This window comes from Artemia franciscana, chromosome 7 (genome assembly GCF_032884065.1).
Source record: "Artemia franciscana chromosome 7, ASM3288406v1, whole genome shotgun sequence".
Taxonomy (NCBI): Eukaryota; Metazoa; Arthropoda; class Branchiopoda; order Anostraca; family Artemiidae; genus Artemia; species Artemia franciscana.
Window position 1 is genome coordinate 59,286,664 of NC_088869.1, and position 26,259 is coordinate 59,312,922.

General features: G+C 35.6%; 1 protein-coding gene across 1 annotated transcript in view; it reads right to left on the minus strand.

Annotated features, from left to right (window-relative positions):
• Positions 1-20,967, minus strand: part of LOC136029741 (protein O-mannosyl-transferase 2-like) — a 98,596-nt gene extending 77,629 nt beyond the window's left edge. Inside the window, exons 1-4 of the mRNA XM_065708247.1 lie at positions 20,701-20,967; positions 13,960-14,058; positions 8,552-8,636; positions 2,468-2,572 (exon numbers count right to left, since the gene is read on the minus strand). Coding sequence (XP_065564319.1) covers positions 2,468-2,572; positions 8,552-8,636; positions 13,960-14,058; positions 20,701-20,840 — 429 coding nt within the window. The 5' untranslated portion in view covers positions 20,841-20,967. The remainder of the gene's footprint in view (positions 1-2,467; positions 2,573-8,551; positions 8,637-13,959; positions 14,059-20,700) is intronic.
• Between the last annotated feature and the right edge of the window lie 5,292 nt (positions 20,968-26,259).

The window sequence follows — 26,259 nt, forward strand, 5'->3', positions numbered from 1 at the left end:
TCCACACCTTTTAACGCGGTTGGCAAATAAAGAGATCTCCAGGGTTGTATGGTGAATTTTCAGCGGATGAAGATCATCACAGTCTTGTTTTTGAGTATGTATTGATATATGAAACTGCTTTTTGATTTATAAATTAAGCAGTTTCTAGTATTTTTAAACATCTTAACTTATCGTCCTACATCCTCCCCCATATGGACGTAATCGATATTTCAAATTTAAACAATAATCGAGATTGAGAGTGCAGATAATAGCCTATATTTGAAAGGAACATACCAGACTTATTCTATTTTAAGAAACAATTCAAAAAAACATGAATTACAGATTCAAATATGGTAGAAACATTAAATTAGTGCGACAAGATTACCTTCGCCTTTTTTAATTTTAGAAACAAATAGCCTAATGCTTGAGATTTAGCACACCTATTGTGTCAATATGGTTTCTATGTGGATTTCCTATGAATGTTCTAAAATTCTGCAAAGGGTACATGAGGACATAAATCGAAGAGAGAAATCCTAATGTAAAAACGACCTTTTTTCATAGTTTATCAAATTTGGACAAGGGGTGGGAGCATGTCGTATATAAACATCTAAGGAAAATTAGAACTTGCTGGCGGAGGGGTGTAAAGAGGAAGGCTTTGAACAGATTGGAAGGGAGGAGAACGTGCGTAGCTGTGTTAGCCTCAGGCGGCTCGGTGCTGTAGCAAGTTATTGTTAGTTAGTTGCTTAGAAAATCAAGAGGTTTTCTTTAAACAGGGGAGAGGCTGGACAACTTCCTACTTCTCCTAGCTTTGCACTGAATGGAGAGGATTAACATCAGTCATACATAGGCGAACCCAAAGCCCCACATGAGGAGTCATGCAAGAAATCTATGAAATACCTAAATTTCCCAACATAAAATGTAGGATGATCGATGGGAAGAGGTGATGGTCACAAAAACATAATGAAAAGGTACTCAGTTGAATATCTTCTGTGAAACAATTTTTATCAGTACTTCTATCAAAGCACCACCTTCTGCGGTATCCCTGAACTATCCGAAAAAATCGTGTTAATTTATGCAACATAATATCCAGTAGAATTGAAATAACCCTATGTCAACTATCAATCTCTATCCACAAAGCGGAGTCATGATTAAATTATTCAGGGATTAAAGAGTTACAGGTTAATTAAAGGCGATGTTAAAGGGGCTGGATTAAATTTTGTCATTATTCTAATCAAATTCCAAGTAACCCAACAAGTACAAAATGAAAGAGGTATCCAAACTGTAGTGTGAAAACATACTCAAGAAATCTACATACTCCGACATAAAATGCTGGAAAACAGGGTAAGGTGGGAATCACAATCGTATAGCCTTCAAAGTTCTATTACTTAAAAGTTAACATCGGCATAAAAAAAAATACATAGCACAAAAAGAACGGCCTTCTCCGTACTTCAATCATACCAGTGAACCCGGCTCGTCACGGCTATCAATAAATAAATGATTGCACTTCGAAGGGTCCCCTTTAATGTTCCCTCTGAAACTAGTAATTTTGCGACCAGCCTGCAGCTGTAACTTGAACCAAAAAGACAAAATGCGTATATCATTGGATTTATCAGTCTCAGATCTATCAATTCAGTGAGTGACACTTTTGAAATTGCTCAGAGTTTTTCTTAGGGAAAATTCTAAACTAGCAAAAAAAAAGAAAAAAAGATAAACTGCCCCCTTTTCAATGATATTGAACCTCACTTTATTTTTAATCTAAAAGAACATGTAAACCTAATTTCTAAATTTAATCCGATAGATAGGTAGAAATGAATCTCAGCTATGGCATGATGGCAAAATTGTTTTCTTTCGGCGATATGCTAAAACCGCAAGAGAATGGAAAAACAACATACAAAAAATCACACAGGGAACAAAAAACCTCAAGAGGCACATATAGGTTATTATGTTTAATACTTCCTACGCAATTATTTGATAAAGTAAATGTTTTTGTCATGCACACACACATGACTTTGTTTAAGGAAGGGGCGAGTTAAAGAAACTAAGGAAAGAACCGTAAAAAACTAGAGATTTTAAGGGTGCCTGTACCCACAACATCAAACCTTTGCGCAGGTAGCCGTTCGAGGAGGGGATAACTTTGCCCCTTTGACTTTTTGCCCCTCGCCAAATAAATTCCCCTACCCTCCCATATTTAAAAAAAAATACATTTGTGTGTATATCTTCAAAAAAAAAAATACTTGTCCTTCCAATCTCCCTTAAAAAGTTCAGTACTTCTGGTTTAGTAATTTTTCGCTCTAAATAAATGTTTTGCATTTTGTGCGACCAAAAAAACAAAACCAATTTATTAGGCTGATAAATTATTTCCATTGAGACTTCAAATCATTACAAACGGGTTTTCACCGATGAAGTCAGTTTGTTCATCACATTTTTAGAGTCTAACGGCAACGGCGTAATTGATTCTGTTTTTATTTAAATGTTTGAGCTCACTTACCACTCTCATCCCCATATAATGAGTGTCATTGTAGCGGTCCCCAGGCTTTTCAAAAGGAAAAGTGGCGTCATATCCACTGAGATACCCATATAGACCAATCAGCATCTAAAATATATAAATAAAAAATTGTTAATAACATCTGCAGTCATTATGTTGAAAATAAAATACAAACAATCCGGAATACAATACACGGGCACAAAGTATAGAGGGATGATTAGACCCTCTCCCTTCCTGAAATCCCAAAATGCGGTGATTCCAATAATTTTGCATATTTTTCGCATAATGGGGTTGTCTCTTGCAATTGATTGTAGATCCTTCAAATAAGATACAGCTTGTGTGCCTGATTACTACACCATACTGTCAAACGAAATACAATTATAAACAATAAATGTTAATAAATGATAAACAATACTTTTGCTTCATAAAGCTGTGAAGAAAAACACTTTGCTTCACAAGAAATTTTTTGGCAAATTTATTATGATTGACCATTTCTAAATATATGCTAAAATAGTACAGTTAGATTCCTTATTTTGTTCTTTACAAATATCATGGTCACTTTTCTGATAAACCCCCACCCCCTGATGGTCAAAGATATAGTCATCATATATATAAAAGTAAAAGAAAAGAAAAAATTCTTATTTTATAATATGCAGCATGTTTCTATTTATCAGATTATCATAAGTTATTTATATTTATAAATAATACTTTTATCTAGTAATTCTGAAACCATCCCTTAGAGAAAATATTTTCCATCGAGTCACCGGGTCAAGAGTGTGAGGAACAGATTTATAAAAAAAAATATATCGAATCACGAGATAAAAATGACGAAGAAATATATTATTTAGGGCTGTATCTGGGACCATAAAAATAAGCCATATTCTAAGCTGTTACATTAGATATCTTGATTAAAAGGTTCATGGAGTAAAATTAAGGTTCCTTAAAATAGCTTTGCCTAAAAGAGATAGCTTGTTGGAAGGTAGCGTTTGCAAGACAGGTGCATACAAAGGGCACAAGTGGGGGCAAAAATTCCTCTAGGGTCATATGATTTCACATGAGATTCTGGGGTTTCTTGAAATAGCTTTCTATGTCTAAACAATATATAGCTTCTTGGAAAACTAAACATGTAAGTTGACAAAACGCAACACTACTTTTATTGGGTATAAGACAGGTGCCTACAAAGGGCACAAGTTGGGGCAAAAATTCCTCTAGGGTCATATGATTTCACATGAGATTCCGGGGTTTCTTGAAATAGCTTTCTATGTCTAAACAATATATAGCTTCTTGGAAAACTAAACATGTAAGTTGACAAAACGCAACACTACTTTTATTGGGTATAAGACAGGTGCCTACAAAGGGCACAAGTTGAAGGCCAACATTCCTCAGGATCTGAGATTCTAGGGTTTCTTCAAATGGCTTTCTATGCCTAGAAGACACATAGCTTCTTGGAAGACTGGACATATAAGTTGACAAAAGGCAACGCTACTCTTATTGGGTATAAGACACGTGCTTGCAAAGGGCACACGTTGGGAGCCGAAATTCCTCCAGGATCTTATCATTATGTTGCGAGAGCAACACTTTGGTTTTGTCGTGGGTTTTTTTTTTTGTTCCTAGCACCCCGATTTCAGCTTATTCCTAGAAAGTGGTAAGGGTCTAACCTCTGCGGTTTTTACGGAAAGTGTGGACCTTAGGCCGGATTGATGAATATGACTTTACATTTTGGAAAGCTTCGTAGAACTCTTGCCTGGGGCCAAAAAGGATGGTTTTTGCTTGTCCTTGAGCCAGAGCCTATAGTGTGTGAAGTGAAGAGGAGTTGTATAGCCTATGTCAGAGAGTACTATCTGAAGTTATGCAGCCAAGCTTTCGTTTCATCAAACCATGTTTCTGCTTTCGAGTGGAAAGCTCCGTTCTAGCAGGCAAGCAGGCAGGCAGCAGTTTCAAATTGAAGATGGACTAAAATCTATAAGTGTTAAATATATGCGACAGTTCCCTGCCCCACAGCCAATATATCTTCTTTGAGTGATAAATAGAAAAATTTAGAGAAGCAAAAAAGCGGCATTTTCCCACGGGTCCGAAAGTGCTGCCATCTATTGTTTCTACCCATTTCTGTTCGTGATTTCAGCTGAGTTTATCATTCGGTTTTTCGCACTTGGGATTGCGGTAAAGAAATGGTATCAGATGTGCCTCTTAAACTTTAAAAGTTCTCTCATTGCTAAAGAAATTAGAGGTTATCCTTTGCTCCTTTCTAAGTGATGACGTTAGAAAGTTGGCCTACGGCAAAAAAGTCAACTTTTAAACTAAGACAGATAGATTTTTTTTTTCGACGGCAGTCGATAGCTTTTGATGAGCTGATCAAAGTATATGTCATCCATTTTTTTGTGCAAAAATTCCTTCATGAGATATACCAGTTTGGAAGTTTAAAGGGGTTGACAACTTCACTAGTAAGGTACACACTGAAACCAAAAATAGGCCGATACCAATTGTGAGACATATAGGGGAGTTGTAAGCAACAGTCGGCTGTTAGCTCATAATCATCCTCGGCAATGAGGGGTTCGCAACTCTTACTAGTCGGTGTACCTATTTTTTGTTTCCGTTGTATTTGATGGTAAGACCAATTTGGTTCCGGTGGTAAGACATGTAGGGGACTTGTAAGTAATAATCGGCTGTAAAGCTACAATCATCTTTAGCAATGAGGAGTTTGCAACTTTTGCGAGTTGGTGTACCTAGTATGTATTTTAGCATCCTTACAGATTAACAACTTCAGCGTTTAGTCAAAGCGAGGAAACAAAACCAAAGTGTTGCTCTCGCAACGCTTTACTAGGCGAAGCCGAGCAAAGGTTGCCGCAACACCTCACGTTGCCCATGCAACGTATATCTAGTTTCATATGAGATTGTGGGATTACTTGAAATAGCTTTCTATGTCTAAAAAATATATAACCTCTTGGAAGACTGGACATATAAGTTGACAAAAGGCAACGCTACTCTTATTGGGTATAAGACACTTGCCTACAAAGGGCACAAGTTGAAAGCCAACATTCATCAGGAACTGTGATTCTAGGGTTTCTTCAAATGACTTTCTATGCCTAGAATATATAGCTTCTTGGAAGACCGGACATATAAGTTGACAAAAGGCAACGCTACTCTTATTGGGTATAACACACGTGCTTGCAAAGGGCACAAGTTGGGAGCCGAAATTCCTCCAGGATCTTATCATTTCATATGAGATTGTGGGGTTACTTGAAATAGCTTTCTATGAATAAAAAATATATAACCTCTTGGAAGACTGGACATATAAGTTGATAAAAGGCAACGCTACTCTTATTGGGTATAAGACACTTGCCTACAAAGGGCACAAGTTGAAAGCCAACATTCATCAGGATCTGAGATTCTAGGGTTTCTTCAAATGGCTTTCTATGCCTAGAAGATACATAGCTTCTTGGAAGACTGGACATATAAGTTGACAAAAGGCAACGCTACTCTTATTGGGTAAAGACACGTGCTTACAAAGGGCACAAGTTGGGAGCCGAAATTGCTCCAGGATCTTATCATTTCACATGAGGTTCTGGGGTTCTTGAAATAGCTTTCTATGTCTAAACAATATATAGACTGAACATGTAAGTTGACAAAAGACAACGCTACTCTTATTGGGCTTATGAAAGGTGCCTACAAAGGGCACAAGTTGGGGGCAACAATTCCTCTAGAATCTTATCATTTCAGATGAGCTTCTAGGGTTCCTTGAAATCAAACAGGTCGTGGTAACGAACTGTAGTAAGGAGCGACCCGGCTCAATAGTAACCAACACTCTAAAAAATTGAATTTTGATATCAATAGCTACACCAAAGGAATCGCACTTTAATGCTGATTTTAAATATATAAGTTTCATCAAGTTTAGTCTTACCCATCAAAAGTTACGAGCCTGAGAAAATTTGCCTTATTTAAGAAAATAGGGGAAAACGCCCCGTAAAAGTCATAATGTTAACGAAAATCACACCATCAGATTCAGCGTATCAGAGAACCCTACTGTAGAAGTTTCAAGCTCCTATCTACAAAAATGTGGAATTTTGTATTTTTTGCCAGAAGACAAATCACGGGTGCGTGTTTATTTGTTTGTTTCTTTTTTTTCCAGGGGTCATCGTATCGACCAAGTGGTCCTAGAATGTCGCAAGAGGGCTCATTCTAACGGAAATGAAAAGTTCTAGTTCCCTTTTTAAGTGACCAAAAAAATTGGAGGGCATCTAGGCCCCCTCCCACGCTCATTTTTTTCCCAATGTCAACGGATCAAAATTTTGAGATAGCCATTTTGTTCAGCATAATCGAAAACCATAATAACTATGTATTTGGGGATGATATACACCCCCACAATCCCTTAGGGAGGGGCTGCAAGTTACAAACTTTGACCAGTGTTTACATATAGTAATGGTTATTGGGAAGTGTACAGACGTTTTCAGGGGATTTTATTTTGTTTGGGGGGTGGGGCTGAGGGGAGGGGGCTATGTTGGAGGATCTTTCCTTGGAGGAATCTGTCATGGGGGAAGAAAAATTCAAGGAAAAGGGCGCATGATTTTCTAGCATTAATATAAAAAAAAAACAATGAAAAATAAACATGAAAACGTGTTTTCAAATGAAAGGAAGGAGTAGCATTGAAACTTAAAACGAACAGTGATTATAACGCATATGAGGGGTTCTAAAAATACTTTAGCATAAAGAGCGAGGTATTTAGGAGGAGATAAATACCTCGCTCTTTATGCTAAAGTATTTTTAGTAATTTCAACTATTTATTCTACGGCCTTTCTGATTCAGGGGTCATTCTTAAAGAATTGGGACAAAACTTAAGATTTAGTGTAAAGAGCGAAGTATTAACGAGGACACAAACCCCCTTGTATACATAATAAAAATATAAGATTATGAAAGTTTGTTACGTAAGTTGCTAATTTATAAGTTACGTATAATTTTTACTAATGAAAACGTTCGTTAAAAATTAAAAGTTCTAGTTGCCTTTTTAAGCAACCGAAAAATTGGAGGGCAACATGGCCTCCTTCTCCACCCCTTATTTCTCAAAATCGTCTGATCAAAACTAAGAGAAAGCCATTTAGCCAAAAAAACAATTAATATACAAATTTCATTTTAATAATTTATGTGCGGAGAGCCAAAACCAAACATGCATTAATTCAAAAACGTTCAGAAATTAAATAAAAAAAACTAATTTTTTTAGCTGAAAGTAAGGAGCGACATTAAAACTTAAAACGAACAGAAATTACTCCGTATATAAAATGGTTTGTCCCCTCCGCAATCCCTCGCTCTTTACGCTAAAGTTTGATTTTTTGTCACAATTCTACTTTTTAAAACAATTAAAACTTGACTCTTTGCCACAATTCTGCTTTTTAAAACAATTAAAAACTTTAGCGTAAAGAGCGAGGCATTGCGGAGGGGACAAACCATTTTATATAAGGAGTAATTTCTGTTCGTTTTAAGTTTTAATGTCGCTCCTTACTTTCAGCTAAAAAATTAGTTTTTTTTTATTTAATAGCTTTCTATGTCTAAACAGTATATCAGTGGCAAATCCAGGTGGGGACCTCCCCCCTCCATAACGTAGCGATGGATTTGGGGTTGGAACGCAGCAGCAGTGGAGAGCCCTTGGAAGCAGTTCCAACCCCAAATCCATCACTACGTAAAGGGGGGGGGGCGCTCCCCTCCTGGATCTGCCACTGATACATTGTTTAAACATAGAAAGCTATTTCAAGGGACCCTAGAAGCCTAGATCCTAGAACCCTAGAGCCCAAGGGTCTTGCATTAAAAGATTTTCTTTTCGTGTAAGATATTTTGATTGAGCTTTTAGCAACAGCCTTAGACTAAAAAGCGTTTTTACATATATAGAAATACTAATAGCTCGAAGTGCCTTTTCCTTTTTTATATATTTAAGAAAAAATTATGTTTCCTTAAAATTTTTATTTTAAAATATTTAGGAAATTGACTGAATTCACTAAGAAAAAGGGGAAAAAATACACTACATGAAACCGCAAGAATAGAAAAGAGATAAAGATAAGATAAATTTAAAAAGTATAAATATAAAAATAAACAAGAATTTACCTTTCCAAGTGGTGGGTGTACATCGAAGAAAAATGTTCGATTGATATAATACCCAGCAAATTTTCCAAAATGAGTCTCATCCCAGCTGAAAGTAGATAGGATATATAATATGATGGCCAAAATCCAGGCACATACTTAAAAGGAGCCTCAGAGTCCAGTTCTAATAATACCCGAATGTTTCCTTTATTTACAAGAGATACTACAAAATTTCGTCTCCATTAGTCTGCTGAATTAACCCACCTCTCTAACCAGAAATTAATTCGTAGGAACAAAAATACATCAGGTAGGCATGTACTCAGAGAAGGAAAGGTCTTTAGTTATGTACCCCCCCCCCTTACTACCAAATGAAAAACCGACATTTGTACGATTTTCTCATATATTCTATGGAACTAACCTAGGGCTTTTTTTACAATGCACTTTATTTTATTTTATTCTGAGTGCTTCTTTTTTAATATAATAGAGCCTAGAAATCAAACCTTGGGGTTAAGTACGATAACCCGAGCACACTAATCAAGTAATTCAACTTGCCAAGGTTTGAGTTGCTCAGATAAACTTTGAAGCATCAAAGCCCTTAAGGTTAAACCAAAAGCAAATTTCCCTCACAAACACACACAACCTATATTTAACAATACAAATCAAACTTCAATTGATTTAAAAAAATTTAAGATCGTAGAAAAAATACTTTACCTAAAAAAGCTAAAGTATTGCTTACATAAAAAAGCTGAAGTAGTAGGTATAAATGTGAAATTAGTGGAATCTCATTTGTTTTGACGAAGATGTCTTTCAAGACGAAATAGAACAGTCATGATGAATACAATAATCTAAAAAAAATGAAAGATTTTGGAATAAATATTTTTTTCGACTTTGGAATAAAACATTTTGCAACCCCTTTTCGCTATTGGGTTTATTCCGTTACGCTTTCCTTTAATTGTAAGTTTTTCATTGGATTTTTTCTTATTCGTAATAAATTCAACTTATCAGGTTTAATTTAGAGACTTATGGACTGTTTGTTTGTTTAGAAATGCTAAAAATTTCATTTGCGTTCTTTTTGTGAAATCTCGCAATAGCACAAGTACTTTGAGACGAAGAGTTATTTAAGTTACAGAAGTACTTGAAGGGTTAAGTATTGACACAGCTATATTTTTCCCCACAACAAAATTTCGTTTCAGAGGTTCCAAAGAATCCAAAAAAAAATTAGTGAAGTAAATAACACAAAAATTTAAAGTACAAGAAATTGCCTAATTGGGGAGGAGACACGGGCCAGAATGCTCCCCTGTCCCCCTGTGTGCATGTTAGCCCAAAAGCTACTTTTTTTAAAGGTGTTTTCATTTTAGTATCAAATCCTTCAGTTTTGACATTGAAGTTAACAGGATATTCAATCAGGTTGGATAAAATTCAGATTTACAAATTTATCTTTATTACAATCAACCTACAAAAAATGATATAGATCAATGTAAATTTGTTTCCTTCCTTTCTAAAGTCAAGCACACTTAATCGAACCATCAATTAGGACACAGTTTTTGCTGACAGTTTGTCAAACAGTTCGTGGTAACGAACTGTAGTAAGGAGCGACCCGGCTCAAAAGTAACCAAAACTCTAAAAAATAGAATTTTGATACAAATAGCTATATCAAAAGAATCGCATTTTAATGCTGGTTTTAAATATATAAGTTTCATCAAGTTTAGTCTTACCCATCAAAAGTTACGAGCCTGAGAAAATTTGCGTTATTTTAGAAAATAGGAGGAACCACCCCCTAAACGTCATAGAATCTTAACTAAAATCACACCATCAGATTCAGCGTATCAGAGAACCCTATTGTAGAAGTTTCGAGCTCCTATCTACAAAAATGTGGAATTTTGCATTTTTTGCCAGAAGGCAGATCATGGATGCGTGTTTATTTGTTTTGTTTTTTTGTTTTTTTTTCCCCAGGGGTGATCGTATCGACCCAGTTGTCCTAGAATGTTGCAAGAGGGCTCATTCTAACGGAAATGAAAAGTTCTAGTGCCCTTTTTAAGTGACCAAAAAATTGGAGGGCACCTAGGCCCCCTCCCACGCTAATTATTTTCCCAAAGTCAACGGATCAAAATTCTGAGATAGCCATTTTATTCAGCGTAGTCGAAAAACCTTATAACTATGTCTTTGGGGACGACTTACTCCCCCACAGTCCCCGTGGGAGGGGCAACAAGTTACAAACTTTGACCTGTGCTTACATATAGTAATGGTTATTGGGAAGTATACAGGCGTTTTCAGGAGGATTTTTTTGGTTGGGGGGAGGGGTTAGAAGAGGGGGATATACTGGGGGAACTTTCCATCGAGAATTTGTCATGGGAGAAGAAAACTTCCATGAAGGGAGAGCAGGATTTACTAGCATTATTTAAAAAAAAAATTAAAAAATAAATGTGAAAAAGCTTTTTCACCTGGAAGTAAGGAACAGCAATAAAACTTAAAACAAACAGAAATTATTACCCATATAATGGACTCACCTCCTTATGATACCTAGCTCTTTACGCTAAAGTATTTTTAGTAATTTCAACTATTTATTCTACGGCTTTTGTGATTCAGGGGCCATTCTTAATGAATTGGGATAAAATTTAAGCTTTAGTGTAAAGAGCGAGGTACTGACGATGGGGCGAATCCCCTCATATATGTAATAAAAACATGAGAATACAAAAGTTCTTTACGTAAGCTAATTTATAAGTTACGTAAATCTTTTACCAATAAAAAGATTCGTAAAAAATTAAAAGTTCTAGTTGCCTTTTTAATTAACCAAAAAATCGGAGGGCAACTAGGCTTCGCCCCCGCTCTTTTTTCTCAAAATCATTCGATCAAAATTATGAGAAAGCCATTTAGCCCCCCCCCAAAAAAAAAAATATGCAAAATTTCGTTTTGATTATTCCTCTGCGGAGAGCCAAAATCAAAACATGCATTGATTCAAAAACGTTCAGAAATTAAATAAAAAAACGAGTTTTTTTAACTGAAAGTAAGGAGCGACATTAAAACTTAAAACGCACAGAAATTACTTCGTATATGAAAGAGGCTGCTTCCTCATCAACGCCCCGCTCTTTACGCTAAAGTTTGACTCTTTCTCTCAATTCTTCTTTTTAAAACAGTAAAAAACTTTAGCGTAAAGAGCGGGGCGTTGATGAGGAAGCAGCTTCTTTCATATACGAAGTAATTTCTGTGCGTTTTAAGTTTTAATGTCGCTCCTTACTTTCAGTTAAAAAAACTCGTTTTTTTTTTATTTAATCAGACATGAGTCTACCAGTAGCGTAGCTACAGTTTTGGCTGAATCAGCTGTACCATTGCCTATTTGTAAAACAGCCTAGACGGTGACAACATACTATGGTAAATTAAAATTTGACATCGAAGCCTTGATAAGTATTAAGGGATCCCAAACTGCGCCCTTTTAGTTAAACGGTAGAATACAACAGCAGAGATATTCAACGGCAAAAAAGGGAATTCTCACATAAACGTATATTAAAACATATTCCTTCACAACAGGTTATTAAATTCCTAATATTAGTGTTGGGACAGAGAAATAATACTAATAAGTGTAAGCAGGATTTTTAAAAAATGTAGCATGAAAAGAGTCCTGCCACTTAGTGAAAGAACAATTTCTAGGAAGATGTGACACGAACGTCCTTAAGGGACTCGACACCTTAGAGAATCACCCAATCACAAAATGTTCTTGTTTATAGTCTTTGCGGCCAAATTACTTAGAATTGAATGGGCGGTTTTACCATAACTTGTAGAGCTTGGATAAGAGATCCAAATGAACGACAGAGAATTAAAACTAGACACCTAGTTTCCTAGAAATCTTAGAAAAATCTCGTTTTGTGCTGGAGAGGAGAAATTTAGCTTTGATGAGACTTACATCATTAGAAAGTCAGAATTTTGCTTTTTCGTTTAGAGGGAGCAGAGTTTTCTTTTTAAAGTTCAGGAAAGGGCAATCCCGAACAGTCCGATCAGTGTTATAGCACAGGCTACTTAGGAGGAAAACGCCAACAATTAGTTCAAGAGGAATGCCATTTGATGAGTTTTGCCACTTTGGGAGTTCCTTTCCGCTTTGATTGACAACCTTACGAACACAATTTTTCTGTCTTTCCAGTTAAATTTTATTTTCGAACCACAAGTTCGTTTCAACCCTTCAATACCTATTAGTGACAGCTAGTCCCCTGACAGAATTCTTTAATGGACTCTATGTCATTAAGACGGTCCGCCGATGTTAAGGTTCACAAAATGATTTTTAGGGTATCCAATCCTTTTCAGTAGTTTTCATACTGCAAGTGTAATTTTCTATGCTAAGTGATTAAGTTACGTTACATCAAGCACAACTTTCAAAACTTAACCAAGTCCTGTTATATTAGGCTAACGTAAAAATCCACAACATCATCATAATCATCATCTGGATTCATTACAGTCATCATAAAACAAATACTTAAAAAATGTTTCTTTCAATTTATTTTCTTTCAATTTATTATTTCTTTTTCTTCAATTTCTTTCACTCAATTTCTTTTATTCAATTTCTTTCAATTTATTTTCCCAATGATTATCATTGCAACCATGTTGACCTTTACTTAACATAACATAAACTTTTCTAATATAACATTTTTATGCAAAGCTCGACTCAACTTCGAACGTCACACACAAAATCTACTCCCTAATGTTCTATACTATAACGTAAAGCCTTAGGTTTTTGGAAAAAACGGTATTTAGAAAAAGGATATTTAAGAGGCAGCGATTTTTAGACAGTTGATGGGACACTACAAGCATTAATATATATACATATACATAATAACGGCATAAAACAGTATTTAAAAGAATCTTTCAGCAAGGCTACACCACGTTTAATCCCTCCCAAATAAAAGCTGATAATTCCGTTAAAACATACTTTTCGATTATGTAATGGTTTAAGGGACGTATTCATGGTTGAACCCTTCCTCTCAATCAAATACAGGATACGGCCCATCCAATAATATCGGAGGACAAAAATATAGTGAAATTTTCATCAAGAAGAAAGCAAACCAGAACAGCTGAAATCTTGAGTGTACGACATTCGACAAAAGATACAAACAAGTTCATAATGAAACTCATTCTACAATAAAAAAAGAATTCAAAATGATCTTATAACAGCCATAGGCTTTTCTTCCTTCAATGATGTCTTGTAGACTGGATTATATCGGGATTTCTGTTTTAATTTTTCAAGTTTAGGTTCATTCATGAAGTTCTTTTGGACTTTCTAATATATTATAGAAAGAAATAATTTTGTTTTCTCTTTCATTCAATAAAAAATTATATTCTCAGAAACAGTGCCTTTCTAAATAATTAAAAGGAATCTAATTGTGACAAAAATAACATTTAGAACAATCTACAGCTAAGGGTAAGGTAAAGGGTTAAAAATGTCTCACCAAACGTGATCAGGCTGACTGAGTTGATAAAACCTCGTTGCAATTGCTAATGAGACTAAGATTCCAAATATGTACCACCACAAACGCAAATCATTTCCGCTAAAAAAAAAAGAGAAAAAAGTTCAAATAATTGAAGTTAACTGCCAATAGCTGGAATTTTTTTGACATTAATCACTAGGAGTTTATTTTTCGTCAATAATTCAACATTTATTGAGATTTACGACAAGCCCGTAAAATTGGGTATTCTCTTATTATCTATAAAATAGTATATTACCACAGTTGAAGTTGAACAAAATAAAGACGGCCCTATAGTCTATTTTACGACGAGTCCGTAAAATTGTATATTGTCTTATGATCTCCAAAACAGTATGTTACCAAAGTTGAAGTTGAACAAAAAAAATAAATAAATAAATAAAATAAAATACAAAATAAAAAAAGACGTCCCTATAGTCTATTTTACGACGAGTCCGTAAAATTGTATATTGTCTTATAATAGCCAAAACAATATGTCACCAAAGTTGAAGTTGAACAAAAAAAAAAAAAAAAAAAAAAAAAAAAAAAAAAAAAAAAAAAAAAAAAAAAAAAAAAAAAAAAAAAAAAAAAAAAAAAAAAACGTCCCTATAGTCTATTTTACGACGAGTCCGTAAAATTGTATATTGTCTTATGATCTCCAAAACAATATGTTACCAAAGTTGAAGTTGAACAAAAAAAATAAAAAAATAAATAAATAAAAAAAAGACGTCCCTATAGTCTATTTTACGACGAGTCCGTAAAATTGTATATTGTCTTATGATATCCAAAACAATATGTTACCAAAGTTGAAGTTGAAAAAAAAAAAAAATAAATAAAAAAAAAAGACGTCCCTATAGTCTATTTTACGACGAGTCCGTAAAATTGTATATTGTCTTATGATCTCCAAAACAATATGTTACCAAAGTTGAAGTTGAATAAAAAAAAAATAAATAAAATAAAATAAAATAAAATGAAAAAAGACGTCCCTATAGTCTATTTTACGACGAGTCCGTAAAATTGTATATTGTCTTATGATCTCCAAAACAATATGTTACCAAAGTTGAAGTTGAACAAAATAAAATAAATAAAAAATAAAAAAAAGACGTCCCTATAGTCTATTTTACGACGAGTCCGTAAAATTGTATATTGGTTTATGATCCCCAAAACAATATGTTACCAAAGTTGAAGTTGAACAAAAAAAAAAAATAAAATAAAAAAAAAGACGTCCCTATAGTCTATTTTACGACGAGTCCGTAAAATTGTATATTGTCTTATGATCTCCAAAACAATATGTTACCAAAGTTGAAGTTGAACAAAAAAAAAATAAACAAATAAAAAAAAAATTAAAAAAAAGACGTCCCTATAGTCTATTTTACGACGAGTCCGTAAAATTGTATATTGTCTTATGATCTCCAAAACAATATGTTACCAAAGTTGAAGTTGAACAAAAAAATAAATAAATAAATAAAAAAAAGACGTCCCTATAGTCTATTTTACGACGAGTCCGTAAAATTGTATATTGTCTTATGATCTCCAAAACAATATGTTACCAAAGTTGAAGTTGAACAAAAAAAAAAAAAAAAAAAAAAAAAAAGTCCCTATAGTCTATTTTACCTAGCTGCTGCGCAAGTCATCAGTTACACCCTGAGCATGGCCACAATGAAAAAGATTTGAAAACAAGTCAGGACTCTGCAAAACTAATAATTTGCTGACTTTTACTCCTAGTCCAGTTTTTATTAGCATGTTATCAATTAAATTGCTATGAATCTATGGATTCTGCTGCTAAATAAACTACTTTTCAGATGCATTAAGGAGGGAGGGGACGTTTTTGGAATTTTGTCATTTGTACGTAAAACACGTCTGATTTTGGCCAGACCTCGACCAAACTTTCTGAGAATTACGAAATATTGGGGCTTTTAATTACCCAAAAGTTATTTATCTACTCCAAGAGGGAGGAATAGGGCCTATCAATTTATACCGTCAGGACATACACAATATCAGGTAGTCAGAACTCTACATACCTTGAAAAGAAAATAAAGAGCTAGCATATATTTTGTGGAGTCGAATGCCACGCAACGTCTCTGTATACTGAGTCATATTTTTGAAATGAACACTAGTTTTTCAAATGGAAAATTCAATATAAACAACCAAGTTTTTTCAACTGAAAGTAAAAAGCTAGATTAAAGCTTAAAACGAACAGAAATTATTACGTACATGAGCGGTTTCGCCCCCACGTCAATACCTTGATCTTTACGCTAAAGTTAGAATTTCGTTCCAATTCTTTAAGAATGACCCTTGAATCACAAAGGCCGTTTAATAAGAACAAATAGCTCTTTTGAAATTACTTCAAATACTTTAGTATTAAGAGCGAGGTATAGAAGAGGGGGCAGAACCCCTCATATGCGTAATAATTTCTCTTTGATTCATACTTCCCAATAACCAATATTACATATAAAGAATGGGTAAAGTTCAGAATTTGCAGCCCTTCCCCCGGGGACTGTGAAGGATTAGGTCGTCCTCAAAGAAATAGTCACTAGATTTTTTTTAGTGAAGTCACTTGAACAATATGGCTATCTCAAAATTTTAATCCGATGACTTTAAGAAAAAATGAGCTTGTGAGGGGGCCTCATTGCCCTCCAGTTGCCTTTGGTCACTTAAAAAAGACACTAGAACTTTTAATTTCCGTTCGAATGAGCCCTCTTACGACATTCTAGGACCACTGAGTCGAAACGATCGCCCCTGAGAAAAAAACCAAATACACAAATAAACACGCATTCGTGATGTTTCTTCTGGCAAAAAATACAAAATTTCACATTTTTCAGGATAGAAGCTTTGAAACTTCTACAGTAGGGTTCTCTGATAAGCTGAATCTGATGGTGTGATTTTCATTAAGATTCTATTACTTTTGATGTATCTATTGGTATAAAAATTCCGTCTTTTAGAGTTCCTGTTACTATTGAGCCGGGTCGGTCCTTACTTACAGTTCGTTACCACGAACTGATTGATACGTAGAGTATTGGTTGTTTTTTGTTGTTTTTATGACGACTTTCCTATTGATCGACTAAGTTTGGACACTCTCAAAGCAAAAGTCCAAGTAAATAATTCTGGTTTGGTGATTGACTAGATCTGAAACTATCCTTTTGGTGCAAGTTATAGTTATACATATATGAAGAGGGTAGCCCTACCTCTACACCTCGCTCTTTAAGCTAAAGTTTTTTAAGCACTTTTAAAAAAGCGTCATATTGTTCTAATTAAACGGACCTTGTCTTTCATGAGTCTTTCTTAAAGAAACAGGACAAAATTCAAGCTTTAGCGAAAAGAGCTACGTGTTGAAGGGCTTACTCCCTTCATATACGTAATAATTTCTGTTCGTTTTAAGTTTTAATGTTGCTCCTTACTTTCATTTGAAAATTATTTTGTTTTATTTAGTTTCTGATCGTTTTTTAAATAATGCCAGCAAAGCTAACCCCACTTCCACGGAGAAACCCCCTCACCATGGAAATATCCTCTAGATAATTCAATCCCGGTAAAAAATTTCGGTAATTGTTTAGTTTCGTCACAAGCTGTCTGAACTGGAAACTATGCTGCGAAGCAGCATAGCTTCCATATTATAGCACTTTGAAATGCTAATCCTAGAAGCGCATTCATTTCTGGTTCACCCTCCTCCTCCATTGGGCTAACTAAAAATATATATAGTGGGAAGGGTTTTGAAGCCGAGGGAAAAGATGAGGTTGTAAAATATGAATGAAATTATATTTTAAATACTAATTCCAGTCATCGCTGGTAATTTCTGTAAAGTGGGAAGTCGAAAGATAATTAAATGACTTACGCTTCCATTAATGCTAATATCCGAGATGGTTCACTTTCACTTTCGAGTTAAATTAGTCAATTGTTTCTGAACAATTGCAATGCTAGCTGTTGTGACGTTGGCTTGTGAATAAATTTGAACTGGCGAATCAGAGCGATTAGTTAAATATTACGAAAGGTAGACATGGCAACGTCCGATTTCGCTTACAGATAACACTACCTACATAGAGCGAAGCGTATTAGTCCATGAGCCCCATGGGCAGCGGGACGAGGTTTGTATTCTATATTTATTATGTTACCTGTAAGCAAGCCCACTTCACGCATTTTTAGTTTGCCCCAAGGAGGGGGAAGGTCAACCAGAAATGGATACGCTTCTAGAATTAGCATTTCTAAGTGTTGCTTCGAAACTAGTGGTGCTTCACAGCATAGTTTCCAGTTTAGACAGCTTGTGACGAAATTAAACAATTACCAAAATATCCCCTGGACAATTACTCTTAGCCACTCCGCGCGTAAAATTGAGACGGACAAGAAAAAGCAAGACATAAAAGAATTTTGTATAAGAATTCTGGCATTTTCCCGTAGTTTACGTGACTCCACATAAACTGCAGCTCCTGTGAAAACTTGACTCCCTGGAGACTTCTCTCCCCATGGAAAATTCTTCCGTGAAAAACCCCAGCAGAAAATTTTCCCCCACACCCGAAAATGTATGCATGCATCCAAATAGCAAATACTATGCGTAAACAATGGGCAGATTTTATACCTTAAAAACCCTTCCCCTTGGGCTGTGGGGGGGGGGTCATGTTATACCCAAATGCATTATTCTTGGGCATTTCGACTATGATGGACAAAATTGCTATCTCAATATTTTGATCAGACGATTTTGGGAAAAAACTGTCAGAGAAGGTGGCCTAGTTACCCTTTAATATTTTGATCACTTGAAAAGGGCATTAGGATTTTTAGTTTTCATTTGAACGAGCCCTCTTTGTATATTCTATGAGCACTGGGTCGATACGATCACCCCTGGGAAAAAAAACAAATTAACACCCATCCGTGATCTTTCTTCTGGCAAAAAATACAAAGTCCACATTTTGAAAGAAAAGACCTTGATACCTCTTCGGTAGGGTTTTCTGATACGCTGAATCTGATAGTTTTCATTAAGATTCTATGACTTTTAGGGGGAGTTTCCCCCTTTCTTCGAAAATGCGAGGAATTTTCTTAAGCTCGTAACTTGTGATGGGTAGCATTAAACTTGATAAAACTTATATATTTAAAATCAGCCTAAAAAACGATTCTTTTGATGTATCTATTTGTATCATTTTTAGAGTTTTGGTTACTATTGAGATGGGTCGCTCCTTACTTACAAAACATACACTTTAAGACATCAGAAATCATCCTTAAGACATTATCACACCTTAGGACATCAGTCCATCAGAAAAGTTCATATAAACGAGGATAGGACACTGCTCATAATATTTGGATAGAACATTGAATGGGATATCGAATGGAATATCTCTTAACCAAGGATTGGGGCCACTGTGAAGGAAACAAGTTAAGAAAACAACTTTTACTTCATAATATAGGCATTGTGGCCTATAAAAACATTGTGGTTAACAAATTTTGAAAGTGATTCTACTATACTTTGCCCCCCACCCCTGATGTCCAAACTTATAGCGCAAATTACACATTTCCTATGTGTCACTCTTGTTTCAACTCGTGTACCAGTAAATCGGATCAACGCTGATGAAATCAAGAAACAAAAGCAATGCATAAGAGGTATAAAATTTGTGCATATATTTGTAGTTTAGGGGGAGGGGTAAACTACAGTGGAATCTCTTTTCAAAATTTCTTATCCACGACTTTTCTTCAGATTATGTAAGAATTGTTTTCTTAACATATTTTTTATCAAAAGCCCCATTTTTTCTCGGCTTATACCTTTCCTTTTTTGCTAGCTGATTTCCGCGCTATGATGAATTATTACTGTTTCAGAGAACTATACAAGCATTTTCTGTCTTTATAGACCTTTCAACAAATTCTTGAGTGTCATCGACATTTAGGTTAATCTTTAAAAAGCATTTTTCGCTTTGTTCTGAAATCTAAAAATAATATAAGACTACCTGATATTCTATAACTTGACTGTTGTTCATAAAAAACGATTAATTTATTTTAGTATTATTCAATTTAATCCAAACCTATGTACTTACGTGTTATAGCCATTACACTCAAGTTCTTGATCTAAGCAAAACCGGTTTCTCTGTCTGCATTCAAAGATAATTAATTTAGTCTCAGTGAGAAAACCTACAAACAGGTATATTTTAATTAAATATTTAATATGAAGAGTTGGTTATGTTAGGCAACTAATATAATACGTGCTGGGCAGGATGCTGCCCATAATTCTCTGTTGTGTTTTCCATAATTTTATAACTAAAATATTATATTTTCATCATATTTTGGGTAAAATTCTAGTCCATTGACTTCTTGCTATCTCGGAAAGGGTTTAGGTTAGGAAAATGAATCTTTCAGGGATGGGTCTACATGCTAAAGTATGTCCCGGGAAGGTATTTTAAAGTACCCACCTCCACTCCTTCTCCCTCTAGAGGGCCCCGAAGTTTAGGAAATGTACTTGCATATCTTTAAAACCTTATGAAATGGAACTGAGCAAAGTTATGAAGCTGAAAACAATTTTGTTGTGCTTCAATTAAGCAGAAGATCTATTTTGCAAGGTTCACAGAGGGAGAAAGAGCGGAGACAGTTGCTTCAAAATACCTTTCCGGGACATACTTTAGTCTGTAGATTCATCCCTGAAAGTTTTATTTTTACTAACCTAAAACCTTTCTGAGATAGCAAGTCAATTAAGTCAATTAATTAGAATTTTACCAGACGGTCTATTCGGCGAGTAATGGAAATCGCTATTGTACACCTTACCGAAATTCAGGAAAAGCATCAATATTTTCCTTTCTATCCACTGACTTATCCTCTAATGTACTTTCTTCATCTTCACTTGTCGATTCCTTTTCACTAGTAACTATTTTCTCATCCTCCGTCACTTTTTTGCCTTTCGCCATATCGACTAGAAATGATCAGCACTAGAAGGAATTAAAAGTCCATTAACTTGTCCCCTATTTTCTTTACTACCTTTGTTTCATTAAGAGTTTGGTAAAACTTTTAACTTCCAAACTAAAACTGGTTGTGATATACCCAACGGTACTTTGTTACCCGGAGGATCAGCTCCTCAAGATAGTATCCATTGCCTATATATGCAAATAAAGTAACAAGTAAATATGACGACCTGTAGTTGAGTAGATGAATAGTTCATTCAACCTAAAGGGCTTATTGGCGAAGCAATAAACTGTGTCCGGCAAATAAGTGGCAGTTCCGAATTTCTAAAGGCAAGCGAATCTGGCTCGTATACGATGAGCTAGTAAAAATTATCGAGAATATCAACTTCAAAGGCAAGTTATTTGAAAATCAATCATACGTCTCTCGTCACAAGAATCTTTCAACTTTTCCCGCGCAAATTCTAAATGTCATCTGAAAAATCTATCGCCAATGCTTGCACCCACGTGGGTGTTACGTTCTAGTTTGAGCCAAAGGGACTCAGAGGCCTTATAAATTGATAGGGCTTCAAATAGCAATCAGATTAGCGTATGAGAACAACCTATATAAACAAGAGTTAAGAGTTCATATGGCACTTGTGACGAGGTCGGAGGAGCCAAGAGCTCATATGGCATGAGCTCCAGCAAAATTCTAAAAATCAATAGATCAATTTAAAATTAAAATCAGATGCTTAATGCCGGTCGGGATTTAAAATAAGAGCACTGAGACACGAGGTCCTTCTAAATATCAAAATTCATTAAGATCCGATCACCCACGGGAAAGTTAAGTACCTCATTTTTTTTTTTTTCCTCTCCCTTCAGCCCCCTCCCAGATGGTCGAATCGGGGAAAACGACTTTGCCAAGTCAATTTATGCAGGTCCTTGACACGTTTACAAATTTTCATCGTCCTAGCACGTCCAGAAGCACAGGACTCCCCCTAACTCCCCCGAAGAGAGTGGATCCAGTCCTGTTACCTCAATCATGTATCTACGACATTTGCTTATTCTACCAACCAAGTTTCGTCCCGATCTCTCCACTTTAAGTGTTTTCCATGCTTTCCGGTTTCCCCTTCAACTTCCCCCCCCCCCAAATGTTACCGCATTCGGTCGGGATTCAAAATAAGAGCTATGAGACATAAGTTCCTTCTAAATATCAAATTTAAAAATACCTCACGAACGGTCGCCCGTTTTCAAGTTCAAATTACCTCATTTTTTTCAATTTGTCCGAATTAACATCCCCTCCAACTACCCCAAAGAGAGCGGATTCAGTCCCGTTATGTCAATCACGTATCTAAGACTTGTGCTTATTCTTCTCACCAAGTTTCATCCTGATATCTCTACTCTAGGCGTTTTCCATTATTTCCGGTTCCCCCAAACTCTCCGCAATGACACTGGATCCGGTCTGGATTTAAAATAAGAGATCTTAGTTATGAGGTCCTTCTAAATATGAAATTTCATTATGATCTGATCACTCCTTCGTAAGTTAGAAATATCTTATTTTTTCTAATTTTCAGAATTAACCCTCCCCCAACTCCCCAAAGAGATCGAATCCGTTCCGGTTATGTCAATCACCTATCTAGGACTTGCGCTTGTTTTTCCCACCAGGTTTCATCCCAATCCCTGCACTCTAAGCGTTTTCCAAGATTCAAGGTTCCCCCCTCAAACTCCCAATGTCACCGGATTTGGTCGGGATTCAAAATAAGAGCTATGAGACATAAGTTCCTTCTAAATATCAAATTTAAAAATACCTCACGAACGGTCACACGTTCTCAAGTTAAAATTACATTTTTCTAATTTTTCATAATTAACACCCCCTCAAACTCCCCCAAAGAGAGTGGATTCAGTTCGGTTATGTCAATCATGTATCTAGGACTTCTGCTTATTCTTCTTACCAAGTTTCATCCTGATCTCTCCACTCTAAGCGTTTTCCAAGATTTCCGCCCCCCCAATGACAATGGATTCGGTCAGGATTTAAATAAGAGATCTAAGTAATGAGTTCCTTATAAATATGAAATTTCATTAAGATCCGATCATTCCTTCGTAAGATAAAAATACCTTCTTTTTTCTAATTTTTCAGAATCAACCCCCCCCCAACTCTCCCTAAGGGAGCGAATCCGTTCCGCTTATGTCAATTACGTATCTAGGACTTGTGTCCATTTTCTTCATCAAGTTTCATCCCGATTCCTCCACTCTAAGTGTTTTCCAAGATTTTAGGTTCTCCCCTCCACTCAGAATTTAAAATAAGAGCTCTTAGACCCGATATCTTTCTAAATATAAAACTTTATTAAGATCCGATCACTCGTTCGTAAATTAAAAATACCTCATTTTTCTAATTTTTCCGAATTAACCGTCCCCCAACTCCCCCACTGATGGTCAAATCGGGGAAACAACTATTTCTAATTTAATCTGGTCTGGTCCCTGATACACCTGCCGAATTTCATCGTCCTAGCTTATCTGGAAGTGCCTAAACTAGCAAAACCGGGACCGACAGACAGACCGACAAAATTCGCAATCGCTATATGGCACTTGATATTTACCAAGTGCAATAAAAACAAAATTATCAGCTAAAACAGTATTTATCTACATATATATATATATATATATATATATATATATATATATATATATATATATATATATATATATATATATATATATATATATATATATATATATATATATATATATATATATATATATATGTAACGAAAAGAGAAATCACCAATGCAACAGCACAAACAAAAAAAAACAAAAAAAGGAGGACAGAAGGAGAAAAGGAAGACTGTTTTCCTCCAGATGTTCGAATTGGGGAAAACGACTTTATTAAGTCAATTTGTACAACTCCCTGACACGCCTACCAATTTTCATCGTCCTAGCACGTCAAGAAGCACCAAATCCGCCAAAGCACTGAAACCCAACATTTAAGTCCCCCAAAGGAAGCGGATCCAGTCCGGTTACGTCAGTCACGCATCTACGACATATATAGGCATTTTCCAAGATTTCTGGTTTCCCCCTCCAGCTCCCCCCAATGTAAACCGATCTGGTACAGATTTGAAACAAGAACTCAGAGACATGAGTTCCTTCTAAATATCAAATTTCAGTAGGATCCGGTCACCTTTTCTTAAGTTAAAAATACCACAATTTTTCTAACTTTTCCAAATTAACAACCCTCAGCTCCCCCAAAGAGAACGGATCCGTACCAATCATGTCAATCTCGTATCTATAACTTGTGTTATTCTTCCCATCAAGTTTCATCCCGATGTCTCCACTCTAAGCGTTTTCCAAGATTTCCGGTTTTCAAGCTTTCTGTTTCCCCCCTCCAGCCCTCATGTCCCCAGATCCGATTCCAATTGAAAATAGATCATATAAGACATAAGATTCTTCTATATATTAAGTTTCATTGAGATCCGATTACCCATTTGTAAGATACCACGATTTCACGTTTTCCAAGAATTCCGGCTTCCCCCTCCAACTCCCTTCAATGTCACCGGATCTGGTCGGGATTCAAATGAGAGTTTTAAAGCGCAAGATCCTTCTAAATATCAAATTTCATTAAGATCTGATAACCCGTTCGTAAGTTACAAATACCTCATTTTTTTCTAATTTTTCCGAATTACTCCCTCCCCCCCAAACTCCACCAAAGAGAGCGGACCCGATCCGGTTATGTCAGTCACCTATCTTGGACTTGTGCTTATTCTTTCCACCAAGCCTCATCCTGATCTCTCCGCTTTAAGCGTTTACCCATTTGTAAGATACCACGATTTCACGTTTTCCAAGAATTCCGGCTTCCCCCTCCAACTCCCTTCAATGTCACCGGATCTGGTCGGGATTCAAATGAGAGTTTTAAAGCGCAAGATCCTTCTAAATATCAAATTTCATTAAGATCTGATAACCCGTTCGTAAGTTACAAATACCTCATTTTTTTCTAATTTTTCCGAATTACTCCCTCCCCCCCAAACTCCACCAAAGAGAGCGGACCCGATCCGGTTATGTCAGTCACCTATCTTGGACTTGTGCTTATTCTTTCCACCAAGCTTCATCCTAATCTCTCCGCTTTAAGCGTTTTCCACGATTTTCGGTTCCCCCTCCCCCTAATGACATTGGATCCGGTCGGGATAAAAACAAGAGATCTGAGTTTCGAGGTCTTTCTAAATATGAAATTTCATTAATATCCAATAACTCCTTCGTAAGTTAAAAATACCTCATTTTTCTAATTTTTCAGAATTAACCCTCCCTCCCCCACACCCCCAAAGATCGCTATATGTCACTTGATTAATACCAAGTGCCATAAAACCGCCAAAAAAAATTAAAGAAAATTCAATAAAAGACAAAAAATTAAAAGAATTAAAATCAAATACCTAACAAACAATAAAGTTATTCGCCAATACCCACGATTTGCATAAAATCCAAACAAAAGTGAACTGCAAACGAAGGATACTAACGAAAAACTAAGAAATAAAAGAACTTTTTTTTCCATTTACTCAAACAAACGAGGCAGCAATTGAATAGATTGGAGAACTAAATCACCTGATTTCTGATTTTAACAGTTGCATTTTTTGTGGATACCATTTGAGACCTAAGGGGTCGATATGTATTTGACTATGTGATTGGAGAAGTGGTTCAACATTTATTTCAGAGATTACAAAATGTATAAGCTTCTCTTTTGAGAAAACTGAAATAAGACTCATTTATTCTTAAATCACCTGAATCTCTGTTCAAAACTAGACCTAAATGTTGTTAAGAAAAGAATATGTTAAGAAAACAATTCTTACATAATATGAAGAAAAGTCGGGGATAACGAATTTTGAAAGCGATTCCAATATAGTTTACCCCTTCCCCCTAATGTGCAAATATAGGGGAGAGTGGGGCACCTTGAACCAAATTTCAGTTTTGATTTTTTTTTAAGGCAAACCAAAAGACCTTTCAGCAACTTTTTTACATCAAAAGATAGCTTATTTATCGGGTTACCTCTGAGAAAATTTTCCTGTTTCGTTGGTTAATACTAAATACCGCACCATCGATTTTATGAGACTTATGTTTTTTGGTTCAAGCTACCCCGCCCCCTGGGTACCATGAACCACCCCATGGGACATGACGAACCAGTATGATTTTTCTTTTTATTGATTGATTTTAGCTATATAAAAGTACAAATTTACAAAAAATCAGCTATAAAAAGTAAAAAACACAAAAAAAACATCTTATTTAAGTGAAAATGGTGCAAGATTTATACCAAAGCAAAATTCAATGATTTGTGGGGTGTTCCACTGACAGGAACTGGTTTAGGTAGGCGAAGCACCAGTCAGGCTTCATAACAAATGACACCTCATCCGTAGGAATAGATTTCTCATTGCCCCAATGCTTCCAAAACTTCACTTCAACGTCCAAACTG